At 38.7% G+C, this 14012-nt stretch overlaps 1 protein-coding gene across 1 annotated transcript; it reads left to right on the top strand.

Moving 5' to 3' along the window:
* Positions 1-5422: 5422 nt before the first annotated feature.
* LOC137710487 (transcription factor MYC2-like) lies at positions 5423-8016 on the top strand. Its single transcript, XM_068449523.1, has one exon. It carries the CDS (start codon positions 5576-5578, stop codon positions 7631-7633), a length of 2058 nt encoding a protein of 685 aa, XP_068305624.1. The 5' UTR covers positions 5423-5575; the 3' UTR covers positions 7634-8016.
* The last annotated feature ends 5996 nt before the right edge of the window (positions 8017-14012 follow it).

The raw sequence follows: 14012 nt of genomic DNA, 5'->3' as shown, positions 1-14012 counted from the left end.
AATACTTCCACGAACTAATAATTTATACTCAGGTTTCCTACCACGCTCATTGGTAGAATAAATATCGAAAATTCTAGCCATACACATTGGCAAAAATAATTCCAATCATCAAGCCACAATGCTCAGGCCTAAACAAATACTAGATTATCAACCACATCTACCATTGGTTAGATAAATACTAGCATCATAATCACAATCATTGGTAAACTACTTACCATCATTGCCTTATTCATCATTGGCAAAACAATTATCATAAATTCCTAACCGTAACCATCGTCGGCCAAATAAATATCAAAATTTCAAGCCATATCTACTATTGGTGAAACCACTTACCATAGACTATCCCGCGGAAGTAGCCTGACCGTATAACACCCTCTGAAGGTTTAGGGGATCAAAACTCAAGGGAACCTCACACTCCCTTTCACTCTTAGGTCATCTAAATCATCCATGGAACCTGCATCCACAATTCATAGGAACTTATACTCACAACCACATAGATGAGTAATCCACAATACATATATGTATCTCACATATTCATAGAAATTATGAAATATTGCAGCCACAATGCAAATCATAATTTGCACCAACGGAATTCCATAATCATCATGGAAATTATACCACAATCACAATTCAAATCATATATATATATATATATATATATATATATATATAACTCACATACATATATCACATGAGTGTCACTTGTTCACAAAGATTATGAAATTATGCAACCACAATGCATATCATAATTCACATAAATGCCTCATGATGCATAAACTGATGAAATATTGCAATATCACTGCAATCATATTTCACATCATCAAAACATGAGAGTATATACGTTCATTCTCCTGCCAGTGCGAGATTCATAATACATGTATATTTCTTATTAATGCCACATTAATCATAGGAATTATGAATAATGCAATATCAATGCAAATCATAATCCATATGGTACTTTGTTCATGAAGGTTATGAAATAATGCATTCACATTGCATAACATATTTCACAACAATAAGAATTAATCAAGAACATTCCACACACGTCAGTGATTCGCAACATATTTGCATTTCACATAAATGCCTCATTACTCATAGGAAACATGACATAATGCAATCTCAATGTCAATCATAATTCACACCAATATGAACTCAAGAATATTGCATATTGTAGAGCAGGATCATTTGCTTTGATACCAATTTGTAGCGTCCCGAAATTTCTAATTCGGAAGCTAATTAATAAGATTGACCCGAAATTTATCATGGTTAATCAAAATACTATTAGCCACCATAAATTAAATTCGATCATATTATAGCTACATCTAACCTCCTCGTTAGACTACCTACGTACCCTACGAAGGGATCAAGCCATTCGTAGCTCAAAATTCCAATTTCTAACTCATTTTCGAAAATCATTCAATCGACTAACAATCACTAACTAGGTTCAAACAAGTGAATCACACCAAAAAATTTCAAATATGGATTCAGAATATCGAAATTAGTTTAAAAAGGCAGCATCAACCCTTTGGCCTCGCACCACCGTATGTAGCGGTTTCTGGCAATTGGAAACCCAGTTTTCCGATGAACTCCAAAAATTACCTAAATTTACAGGGTTGTAGATTTTAATGAGAGGAACAACTTTCATACCTGGGCTAAAGTCCAATTTGGCCAGGAAACACCTCAATTCGGCCTGAAAACCCTAGAAAAGGGTGTTCTCGATTCAACTCCAAAACCATTCCGACGTCCCAACCAATGCTTGGTCTTTGTTCTTGGGCTCAAGGGGAGTCTAATGGTGGTGGATTTCGATGGGATTTCTTTAAAAAATAGCGGATCGCCGTCAATGAACCTCGGCGGCACCGAGGGTTTCATAGTGAAGAGGGGCCAAAATCCGTAAGTTTTTAGGTGTAATTGATGGAGGGATCAATAAGGTTCAAAGAGAGAAGTAATTTGACACTGGCCCCGTTGTTAACGGCGGCTGGAATCAGAGAATGCAGCCGAGTCGGGTCAGCTGGTCATGGGGATCCGGTTTTCTCTCTTCCCTCATTTTCCCACCTTGATCTTCTTTCTAATTGGTTCTTCTCTTTTCCTCTCTCTCCCGATTAGCTGCAACCCCCTCATCTTCCTTCCCTTACAGCCACACACGTGGCATCATCTCTTTGCTCTAGATTTTCTAGAGCCTTCTAGGTTATGGTCAAATTACCATTTTACCCCAAACTTTGCTCGTTCATAACTTATTCGTTATAATTCCGTTTCACGAACGGTTTGCGCCTACACGTTCATGGGATTAGGCTCTATCCAAATATGCCAAGAAATCTGATAAAATATGTGAGGATATAAATACGTCCTCATATAATTACATTACCCAACTAGGGCATTTTCGTCATTTCCACTTATCGAAAAAAATTCCACATAATCACATATTTTAAAATTTTCAAGGTATTACAGATATGCGTGAGAATTAGGGATTTGGGAGTACCAATGTGTGAACAATTTCGTTATCTTGGATTATCTTGCAAAATAATAGAGAATTAAATGGAGATCTCAACCATAGAATCCAAGCTGGATGGATGAAGTGGAAGAGTGTATTGGTTGTGTTATGCGATCATCGTATGTCACTAAAGCTCAAGAAATTTTTTATAAGATCGTAATAAGGCCAACGATGCTTTATGCAACGGAGATGAGATTGCTTTGCACAACTTTGAATCTCTCTCGTCATAAATTATAGAAAAATGATAAACATGCACACTTTGTGGCCTCTTATACATCCTTGTTTAATTTTGTTTGTTCTTTTCGTATGGTTTATTTAATTCAATGATTATAAATCAAGAGGAGTGCGAGAAACTAGAAAACATGTGCGTGACTTCTTAAATTAAAATTTATTATTATTAGGGCAGGTGAAGGGTTCAAAAATATTATTTTAATTTAGAAGAGGGGAAGGTTTTGAACCCTGAACGCATGGATAGATGTCCACTATTAAACTATTGGATCATATGTCACCTCTGTAAATTATAATAGCTTAGAATATCGAATTAGTCAAAACAAAGAAACATAAAAATTGAGCTTACAAAGTTTACCACCTGGCAAGCAACATTCTACTTTTACTTGGAAGGGAGTCCTCTTCGGATCCCTTCGACCAAGTCCTCCTCATCAACTAATCCGGATTCTTGAAATTTGATCCAACGCCTATAAATAGGAGTTCACTTTAAAAGTTATAATAACTTCAGTCGTTAGATCAAATTTCAAGAGTCCTAATTGTTTGATGGGGAGGACTTGGTGGAAGGGATCCAGAGAGGATCCCTTTCCCTTTTACTTGAGGATGCCATATTGGTGCCAAGCAAAATTCCAAAACTAGCTGGTTAATCACTAGAAAATATTGTTTGAATTTTCTAAAAGTTAATCATAATTATATTTAAATAAATACGATTATCACAAGGGTAATTACGTTATTTACCTACTAAATATATGGGGTTTATTTTTATCAACAAGGCAAGTCCTCAAATGCTGATTAATTCTAAGTAATAAACAACTATATAATTAACTACTTAATAATATGGTTTAGTAATATTCTTTGTCACTTATAAATGAAACTTTTTATACTCAAATATCATAATTGACGAGTTCATTACCGATTCATTTTTCACTCCTTATTGTATATATCGTTGTATTAAAAAACACAACTACATAACTGGACAACAAAAACAATAAGCAAGCTTTATCTCACTAAGTAGAGTCCTATACAAATCCTAGAACGCTGTTGTGCTAAGTTTTGTGCCAAATCTTCTGTTAGCTCCAAGACTTTATATCTTCCTCTACCTTTTTTTCCCCGAGCTTCTGTCTTATAGTCGCATATTATAACCGGAGTATCTATAGGTCTTCGGTTCACGTGTCTAAATCATCTTAACCTATTTTCTCTCATCTTGTCTTCAATTGTGACCACTTATATTTTACTCGGATATCCTCGTTCTTGATGCTATTCTTTCTCGTGTGACCACATATCCAATGAAAAAGGACGGACACATTACTTTGACCAACTAGTTGTTAACGCTCAAATATGATGAGGTCAACACAAAACTAGTACGGTCAATTTTGCTGGGTGTGGGAGTGTTTGATATTTGAAGACAAAGAGATTTAAGTGATTCACCACGAAGAAGTGGGCTACGTCCACTTAAAATGTATGCTATATACATGTTGGGGGTACAAGTAGTCGGAAAGTGGTCAAGCGGAGTGATGACCTTCATTGTTCAGTGGTTTTGAGACTAAAGTATAGATCAGCCGAGCGCCTTGATCGTATTGCTCGATAACTCAAGGGGCAGCGCTTAATAACTCAAGGTGTAACGCTCGATGCTGGAGCCTTTCAAGTTCAACGTCATGAGCCTTGTAACTCAGCTCATTTATTCTTGATCTAGTGATGTTTCTTGTCACAATAATGTTGAAAGAATGTCCCATTTTATAGTTTATCCTCTTCAACGGATATGCCACCTTACCGACAAATTATTTATTAAGTTCAGCTTTGGAACCAAATTGAATTCGATAATTGCATGTTTGGTAAATCACGATATGTATTTGTAATGTTCTTTTTTTTCAATAAATGAAATATCGTACTCTTTAAAAAACAATCTCATTGATAAATTGCAGCATTATTTCTCCGAATAAGAAGTCAACTAAGTATTCAATTTGTAGACATTGTAGATCTGAATTCATCGTCTCATGTTTTGAAGTTATTGATCAAAGATTCTACAGTTATAGTTTTCTTCCCAATATATTCATCCTTTTTTTGGAGTTTAAAGATATACGAAATCTCTGGATCTTCCATTTGTAACTAAATATGCAACCCCACTTTTACTGTCTTGTTTCCATTTGTATTTAGATGCTAATTTTACCAACATTAAGATTGTAATCAATATTTCTAACCCACATTAACACTCAAACAAAGATCTAAACCTTTATTAGTTACCAGAAAACTAGATTATCCCATCCCTACAAAGTGAAAAATGTTGGACTTATTACGCACAAGTAATTATCCATTCTTATGTTTTCCTGAACTGTTGAAATTCATGTCTTTTTTTTTAATAATATCATTATATTCTAGGCCAAATTTAATAAATGCAAAGATTCGAATTGCAGTTTGAGTGTGAACATACAAGTAGTTAAATTTTTTTATAAAAAATTATACTACTTATATTATGACACTTGTATACTAAACAATATTCTTCGCCCACTAAAAAATTTATTTATTTACTATACAGATGGTAAAATTTATGTGTTTCTACCCTAGTTCACGGTCACCAGTCAAAGAGTTCATGCTGTGCCACACGTGTACGCGGGCTTTTGGAAGCTGCCGATTAATCGGTAAAAGTCACTTCCTAGAAATTTCGAGTCGGCCGCTCACTCTCCTCTTTTTACTTCTCACTTTCCTCCCCAACTGAAACTCAACTCAAATGCACTCCAAATAAATTCCCTTTACCCATTTGCATACCTCCCCCAACCCAAATCTCTCTCTCTCCTCCTTCTCTCTCTACTTTCTCTCTCTACAACTCCCAACCAATCCTTTAACCCTTCAAACGGTGCGCGTCACATGACGGACTACCGGATACCGCCGACGATGAATCTATGGACGGACGACAACGCGTCCTTAATGGAGGCGTTTATGAGCTCATCCGATATGGCGTCGTTTTGGGCACCGCCGCCGGCCCAGCCCACACCTCAACCCACTCACGCTCCGCTCCAGCCGCAATCCTCGGCGTCCACCTCAGACTACCCCAAGGCCCCTGTCTCCGCCCAATTCCAGCCGTCCGCCACCCCCTTCAACCAGGAGACCCTCATGCAGCGCCTCCAGGCCCTGATCGAAGGCGCGCGCGAGAGCTGGACCTACGCCATCTTCTGGCAGTCTTCCTACGACTACTCCGGCGCCAGCGCCGGCGCCGTTCTTGGATGGGGCGAAGGATTTTATAAAGACGAGCGGGACAAGGTTAAGGCCAAGGCGAAAACGACGACGTCCGCCGCCGAACAAGAGTACCGCAAGAAAGTCCTCCGAGACCTGAATTCCTTGATTTCCGGCGCCGACACGTCAGCAGACGACGCCGTCGTTGATCAGGAAGTGACCGATACTGAGTGGTTCTTTCTGGTGTCCATGACTCAGTCGTTCGTCAACGGCAGCGGGATCCCGGGTCAGGCCTTCTTTCACTCCACCCCGGTCTGGGTTGCTGGACCGGACCGGCTGGCGGCCTCGGCGTGCGAGAGGGCGCGTCAGGGTCAGGTGTTTGGGCTGCAGACTATGGTTTGCGTTCCGACGGCGAATGGGGTTGTGGAGTTGGGCTCGACCGAGCTCATCTACCAGACCTCCGATCTGATGAACAGGGTCAGGTTTTTGTTCAATTTCAACAATTTGGAGGTCGGTTCTTGGCCCATGGCTGCCGCCGCCGATCAGGGCGAGAACGACCCTTCGCTCTGGCTCAACGACCCGTCGACCACCACCGTGGAAGTGAAGGACCCGGTGAATGCTTCGGCACCCACCAGCACCAGCAACCAGCCCATTTCAAAGCCGATTCAGTTCGACAACCACCCGAGCTCCAGTAGCTTATCCGAGAACCCAAGCCCGGTTCAAGTACCACAATTACAGCAGCAAGTACAACAACAGCAGACGCAGAGCTTCTTCCCCAGGGAGCTCAATTTCTCCGACTACAACGGATATGACAGGAGCAGCGTGAAGAATTCGAATTCCAATTCGCATTCGTTGAAGCCCGAATCGGGCGAGATTTTGAATTTCGGGGAGAGCAAGAGGAGCTCTTACAGCGCCAACGGGAAATTGTTCTCGGGGCATTCCCAAATCGCCGCCGCTGAGGATAACAACAGCAAAAAGAAGAGGTCCCCGCCGTCGCTGGGTAGCAACGAGGAGGGGATATTGTCCTTTAGTTCGGGAGTGGTTTTGCCGTCCAGCGGTGTGGCGAAATCCAGCGGCGGTGCCGATTCAGACCATTCGGACCTCGAAGCGTCGGTGGTTCGGGAGGCGGATAGTAGCCGAGTTGTTGACCCCGAAAAACGACCCAGAAAACGGGGACGGAAACCGGCGAATGGGAGAGAAGAGCCACTGAATCACGTGGAAGCAGAGCGGCAAAGAAGAGAGAAGCTTAACCAGAGATTCTACGCGCTCCGAGCAGTAGTCCCAAACGTTTCGAAAATGGACAAAGCGTCGCTGCTCGGAGACGCCATATCCTACATCAACGAGCTCAAGTTGAAGCTGCAGATGGTAGAGACGGATAAAGAGGAGTTGCAGAAGCAATTGGAGTCGATGAACAAGGACTTTCCCAGCAAAGATTCGAGGTCTTCGGGTTCGACCATGTCAGAGCACGAAATGAAAGGGTCTAGCAGTAAATTGCTAGACATGGACATTGACGTGAAGATAATCGGAAGGGACGCCATGATTCGAATTCAGTGTTGCAAGAAGAACCACCCGGCCGCGAGGCTAATGGCGGCTCTCAAGGAGCTCGACTTGGAAGTACACCACGCCAGCGTTTCTGTAGTCAACGATTTGATGATCCAACAAGCCACCGTGAAAGTGGGTAGCCGGATTTACACGCAGGAACAGCTCCGGTTAGCTCTACATTCCAAAGTTGGCGATGCCCGCCAGATTTGACAGTCCATCCGGTGACATTATCCAATCCAACCCAATCCGATCCGATCCAATTGGTGGTTTAGAGCGATGGGACATTTTAAGGCTCCCAGAAAGCAGAGAGCTCTGCTCTGTAGCCTGTAATATAGTTATTCTACGACGTTGTACGTCCCTCGGGTGGCTGTTGCTTCATCGTAATTGGTTCTACTAGTATAGAATTGAGGAGTTTAAGGTTGTTTGGATTTGAGGAGCCGAAACCACTCCAACAATTTTTCTGTCTTTTTTTTTTCTTCTTCTTTTCGGGATGTGTATATGTAAATTGGAAGCTCTCAAGTATGTATTATTTGGGAATGTAGCAAGCATTGTGTTTCAGAACGGAGACTCTGCCTCGGGAGTTTTTTGCTTAATCTAATAAGTTGGATTTTCTGCACAAGTTAAGTTGCTACTTTTTCAAGTTGTTTTCGTTTTTCTTTCGTTGTTCGAGCGGTTTTCTAATCGAATTTAAATTACCACGAAGGGAGTATGAGACTAGCCAATTTGTCTTTTTTTTTTATAACAAGATTATCTATATTAAAGGAATTGAACTTAAAACTTCTCATTTACAAAAACGTAGAAAAAGAAAAAAAATAGTTTAAATATCATAACTCCACTTTAATTAACATTAAGGTCTTTTGTAAAACTTCATACCTCACGGATTGAACAGCATGGATGTTGGTGGAAGTGGGCCTTCGGCTCTCTCTAAAAACTCTACCAGAACAATATGGATGTTGTTGAAAGTGTGATTTCAACCGTTTCTGTGATAATTCTACAATACTACTTGACCGTATAGTACTAAGTAACGTAGCCAATTTGTTTTTGGCATGTCGTTTTAGTTCAATGAATTGAGCATGTTATATTTGGATGTGAAATGGCTTGTTTTACTCGGAAGATTCACCGATAAGCATGTGAGTCTACTTTTGATGCGGAAAATGCACCGACACTTACGGACGAAAAAAGGGTCCGCCATGGGGTGAAATTCCTTGCCTTATTTGGTAATTACAATTCAGTGAAGTGTAAATGCAGCAGCAGTTGCCTCACTGGAAATGGCAGTGAACATCGACAAAACACCAAAAAAGGTTCTTTAATAACATGATGTATTTACATGTGGGGAGAATGAATCGGTAACAAAATTTAAATCTAAGCATTATTATTTACTAGTAAAGAGGAATATCACTGTAATACTAAGTGGCCTAAAAAATTTGATTTTCTTAGTTTGTCCATTTTTTTTCCCCTCTTTATTTGTTTTGAATACAAAAGTTGTTGTGTATCTGGAGTCATTAATAAATAAATGAGACACTAGTAGGAAATCTACTAATGGTGGTACAGAGGCGGAGATGATGATAGATGATGGTGGTGGTAGCGGCAATGCGTTGATAATGATGGAAGCGGTGATGATTATAGTGGGTGGCAGTCATGATGATGAGTGGCGGCGGTGGCGGCGGTGATGATGGTGAGTGGAGTTGGAGGCGGTGATGGTGATAATGATGTGGTGGTGTCGGCAACGGTGAATGGGAGTGGTATTGATGTGTTGAATTTTTTTTTGTTTGGTTTTAAACTCTCACTCTTAGAAATTTGAAAATAACAACTATTTACTTGGAATTTAAATGTGGGATCAAAGGTCTCGAATTCCAAGTTTTTGCCACACAAAAATTCTAAATTTATATGTTTATGAATCCAAACAAAGAAATTGATGCATGTTAATTTGCATAAAAAGGGCTTGCAAGACATTTATGTTTATGTTTAGCGGGTGCTATTCAAACACCCGTTTTTACCTTCCACACACTTCATATTAATTTTTGTCTTCTAAACCTCTCCAAATTCATTCAGTCTGACGGTGGATGGCGCCACCCCTTTGTTTTTTTTTTTTTTTTTTTTTTTTTTCACTGCTGCAAATATTCTACTTTCCGGGTATTGGGAGGACCCTTCCTAGGGCTGTTCCTGCCTGGTTTTCCTTTGGTTTTGAATCTTAATGGGCAGTGCTCTTCTCTGTAGAGCTGAGTCTGCACCCAAAACCAAAACGAGGGGTATAAAACGGGCTGGCTTGCAAGACATTCATTCTTCCTGTCATGCACTTGCTTAAATGTGGAATTGCCTTTAAATCTCGTTGCTGTATGGCCCAGAAAGTAACCCTTGCTGCCTTACATCCCTCAAAATTTCAAGCATTTATCTTTATCTATATCAACCAAAGTTCAGTCTTTTTCTTGTAATAAAAACAGCAAACATAGTGTGGAAGACTCGCAACTTTGTCGCTTGAAACTCACCATTTAAGCGTATTTCGTTTTACCTGCATGCGTAAATTGGAAGCTCTCAAGTATGTATTATTTGGGAATGTAGCAAGCATTGTGTTTCAGAACGGAGATTCTGCCTCGGGAGTTTTTTGCTTTATCTAATAAATTGAATTTTCTGCACGAGTTAAGTTGCTACTTGTTCAAGTTGTTTTTGTTTTTCTTTGGTTGTTCGAGCGATTTTCTAATCTAAAATTTGACAGAGGGAGTCTGAGACTAATCAATTTGTCTTTTCTTTTTTTAACAAACGATTATCTATATTAAAAGAATCGAACTTAAAACTTCTCACTTACAATTACAAGTAAAGAGGAATATCTGTTAAATCATACATTGGCCGTAAAAAAAGAAAAGTAATAGTTTAAATATCTTAACTCTACTCTAATTAACACTGAAGACAATATAAATATAGTTGGAAATGAACTTTCATCTCTCTAATAATTCTACAATATCACTAGACTGTAGAGTGCTAAGTTACGTAGCCAATTTGTTTTTGGCATGTCGTCTTAGTTCAATGAATTGAGCATGTTCTATTTGGATGCGAAATGGTTTGTTTTACTTGGAAGATTCACAGTTAAGCATGTGAGTCTACTTTTGATGCGGAAAATGCACCCACACTTATGGACGAAAAAGAGTCTGTCGTGGGGTGAAATTCATTGCCTTATCTGGTAATTACTATTCTGAAAAGTGTAAATGCAGCAGCAGTTGCATCACTGGAAAAAGCAGTGAACATCAACAGAACACCAAAAAAAGTTTCTTTAATAACATGATGTATTTACATGTGGGAGGATGAATTGGTAACAAAATTCAAATCTAAGCACTGTTACTTACTAATAACGAGGATTATCATTATACCGTAATATTAAGTGGCGTATAATTTTGGTTTTCTAAGTTTGTCCTTTGTTTTTATTTTTTATTTATCTCTTTATATGTTTGACTTGGTAGACTAATGTAAACATTTCTTTTACATTGTGCTTGAATGAGGAAAATTAAGATTACTAAGAAATTTCAAAATGGTGGAACTTTATCTTTTACAATTTGAATACAAAAGTTGTTATGTATCTACAGTCATTAATACTAAACGAGACAGTAGTAGGAAATCTGCTAATGGTGTTGTAGAGGCTGAGATGATGATGGGTGAATTGGTGATGGTGGTGGTAGCAGCAATGCGTTGATAATGATGGAAGCGGCATCGAAGATTACAGTGGATGGCAGTCGTGATGATAAGTGGCGGTGGTGGCGCCAGTGATTATGGTGTGTAGAGTTGGGAGTGGTGGCGCTGGTGATGATGGGAAGTGGAGTTGGCGGCGGTGATGGTGATAATGATGTGGTGGTGTCGGCAACGGTGAACGGGAGTGGCATTGGTGTGCTGAATTTTTTTGTTTGTTTTTAAACTCTCACTCTTAGAAATTTGAAAATAATAACTATTTACCTGAAATTTAAGCGTGGGATCAAAGGTCCCAAATTCTAAGTTTTTTGCACACAAAAATTCTAAATTTCTAAGTTTATCAATCCAAACAAAGAAATTGGTGTATGTTAATTTGCATAAAAAGGGCTTGCAAAACATTTATGTTTCAATTTAGGTGATGCTATTCACACTCATTTTTACCTTCCACACACTTCCTAATTTTTGTCCTCTAATCCTCTCCGATTCATTCAATCAGGCGATGAATAGTGTCACCATTTTGTGGTACAAATGTTCTATTTTCCGAGTATTGGCAGGACCCTTCCTAGGGCTGTTCCCGCCTCGTTTTCCTTTGCTTTTGAATCTTGATGGGCAGTGCGGGTACAAAAAAGGCCCAGAAAGTAACCCTTGCTGCCTTCCATCCCTCAAAATTTCAAGCATTTATCTTTATCTATATCAACCAACGTTCAATCTTTTTCTTGTAATAAAAACAGCAAACATGGTTTTGAAGACTCGCAAAACTCACCATTTTGTGTGGTGCCTTTAGCATCATGTAAAACTTCTGTCGGGCGGCTTTGGAGTTTGTACCACCTTCCCGATAAGTGGCAGAGAAAATAAATTCATTAAGAGACAAGGAAAAGTATGATGGTGGCAGAGAAAATAAATTCATTAAGAGACAAGGAAAAGTATTACAAAAGTGTCCTAAAGCAAATAATAAAATGATGTTTTACGAACAATTTCATATGTTCAATTTATTGAGTTTGATCAAGAACAAAGATTATTGTTTACAACTCTCACTATTAGGTATACACTTAAATAATAAGTTCAAGAAATATGTAATACAGTGAATGTAACCTAAAAAAGTTAAATTCATGAGAACTTTCTTGGGAGAGGAATTGGTCTTGAGTCACCGACACCAATGCAAGTATGTAGGTGCTCAATAGAGAGTGGGTTAACTAAATGTGATCAAGAAGTTCTCATGCACATCTTACATAAGAACTCCTAGTTGGTATAGTGCAAGTAGTCTTTTGGCTTGAAACACCACAGTTATAGTACGTTTTTTATTCATTTAACAATGCAACAAAGATCATGCTCCACTTATGACATGTTCCATGTATTGTTGAGAACATTGACCTATCCACAGAGACATGCAAGTGTACAATAATGGATCTCTAACCTTCAACCATAGAAGGAGAAGACTCTGTAATGTGATTCAAGAGTCTTTTGTCAAAGCACATGAATGTGATTTAGGAAATATGTTCTAAATCACATTTACAAGAATCACGTGGATAAGAGAATTACATTGGATGGCAGGCAAGAATAACTATCAACAAAACTATTTAATCAAGAGTATTGATTTAGAGAAAAATTGTGTTGCATTGCAATTCCAACTAAATAGGTTCTCTGCCTCTTCTAGTTAGCAAGGGTAGCTATGACACGCAACTAAGTCTTAATCATAACTTGTAGAAGCTTTGAGGATTAACTATCATTAATCACCCTTATTTTAAAAAAAAAATTAAAAGAAGGATTTAACTAATAATCGATTAGTAAGAGTTCTAATAACCAACTGCCTTACTAATTAGAACCTTATGGATCGTACACCGCAAGTAAGGTAGAGATTGAAGAAACTTCACAGAAATAATTTCTTGTTTAATGTTAGGATTGATTAGTAAGTTAATTAATCAAACAAATAAGTTCAAATTGAATTTTTAAAAAGTTTTGGGTTTCATGACCCAATGGGCTAGTAGTTTTCACTTAATTGCAAGGACTATATAGGAGGAGTTGTAGCCTTCATTAGGGCTTTGTTTTGGTGAAATAGAAGCACCAGTCTAGCTTCCCTCTACGGGGCCATTCACTTAGGGAGGATTTTGCTAGCACCGGATCCTTCCCAAGTCGCTCGTCTACTCTTCACATGTTTTTTGGTGACTTAGAGGTCCCATTCTTTTCGAACTGGGAGATCCAATTCAAATCAAGCAAAAGAAGTAAGGATTGAAGGCCCTCACATACTCGTAGATTTGATATCAACAATAAAGAATAAATAGATGTGTTTTTAATATTTTAAGCTCAACCATGGTCATTGCCCTTCTCATTAGAAATTTGAATCCCTTTAGGCCTCGAAATGCACCAGCCCAAATGTGTCAAGAATTTCTCAAAGTTTTTCCATTCATCAAACCGTCGAGTTAGTTTATTGGGCCTTGACCAATTGCGTTTGGCCCAAGTCCCATGCAAAATTGGGACATCATATGATATATCTCCCATTATTTTTCAAATTTTTTGTCTCTCATCTCCAACCCTCTAAGGTCTTTATTATTTGGAGTTCGCAAATATTTGGCAATTTGGTAAAACATTATTGCTACTCTCCTTTTTTTTTTTTTTTTTCCCTTTTTTTTTCTCTTCCGTTGTTTGAATTGGGTTGTGGTTATATACAAAGAAAATCTTAGTATTTTGCAAGGTTTTAAAAGACACTAGGCGCTAGTTGGGCAGCGAGTTGGGGCCTAGCACCTAGTCGGCTAGGTAAGATCTAGGCGGGCACCTAGGCGGATTTAACTAAATCTATTATATTTCGTGTAAATATGTGTCTATTTATACTTAAAATTTATATAATTTCATCATAAACTACAAAATAGAATAACATATATGTTATGAGCTATTGGAACATAATGAAAACATGGGAAAC

The sequence above is a fragment of the Pyrus communis genome, chromosome 12 (genome assembly GCF_963583255.1).
Source record: "Pyrus communis chromosome 12, drPyrComm1.1, whole genome shotgun sequence".
Classification (NCBI taxonomy): domain Eukaryota; kingdom Viridiplantae; phylum Streptophyta; class Magnoliopsida; order Rosales; family Rosaceae; genus Pyrus; species Pyrus communis.
The sequence above is the reverse complement of the archived record's forward strand: the minus strand, read 5'-3'. Positions and strand labels throughout refer to the sequence as shown.

Bases quoted from the DNA above. Each gene is read 5' to 3' on its own strand.
- LOC137710487 (XM_068449523.1), top strand. From the start codon at position 5,576: ATGACGGACTACCGGATACCGCCGACGATGAATCTATGGACGGACGAC.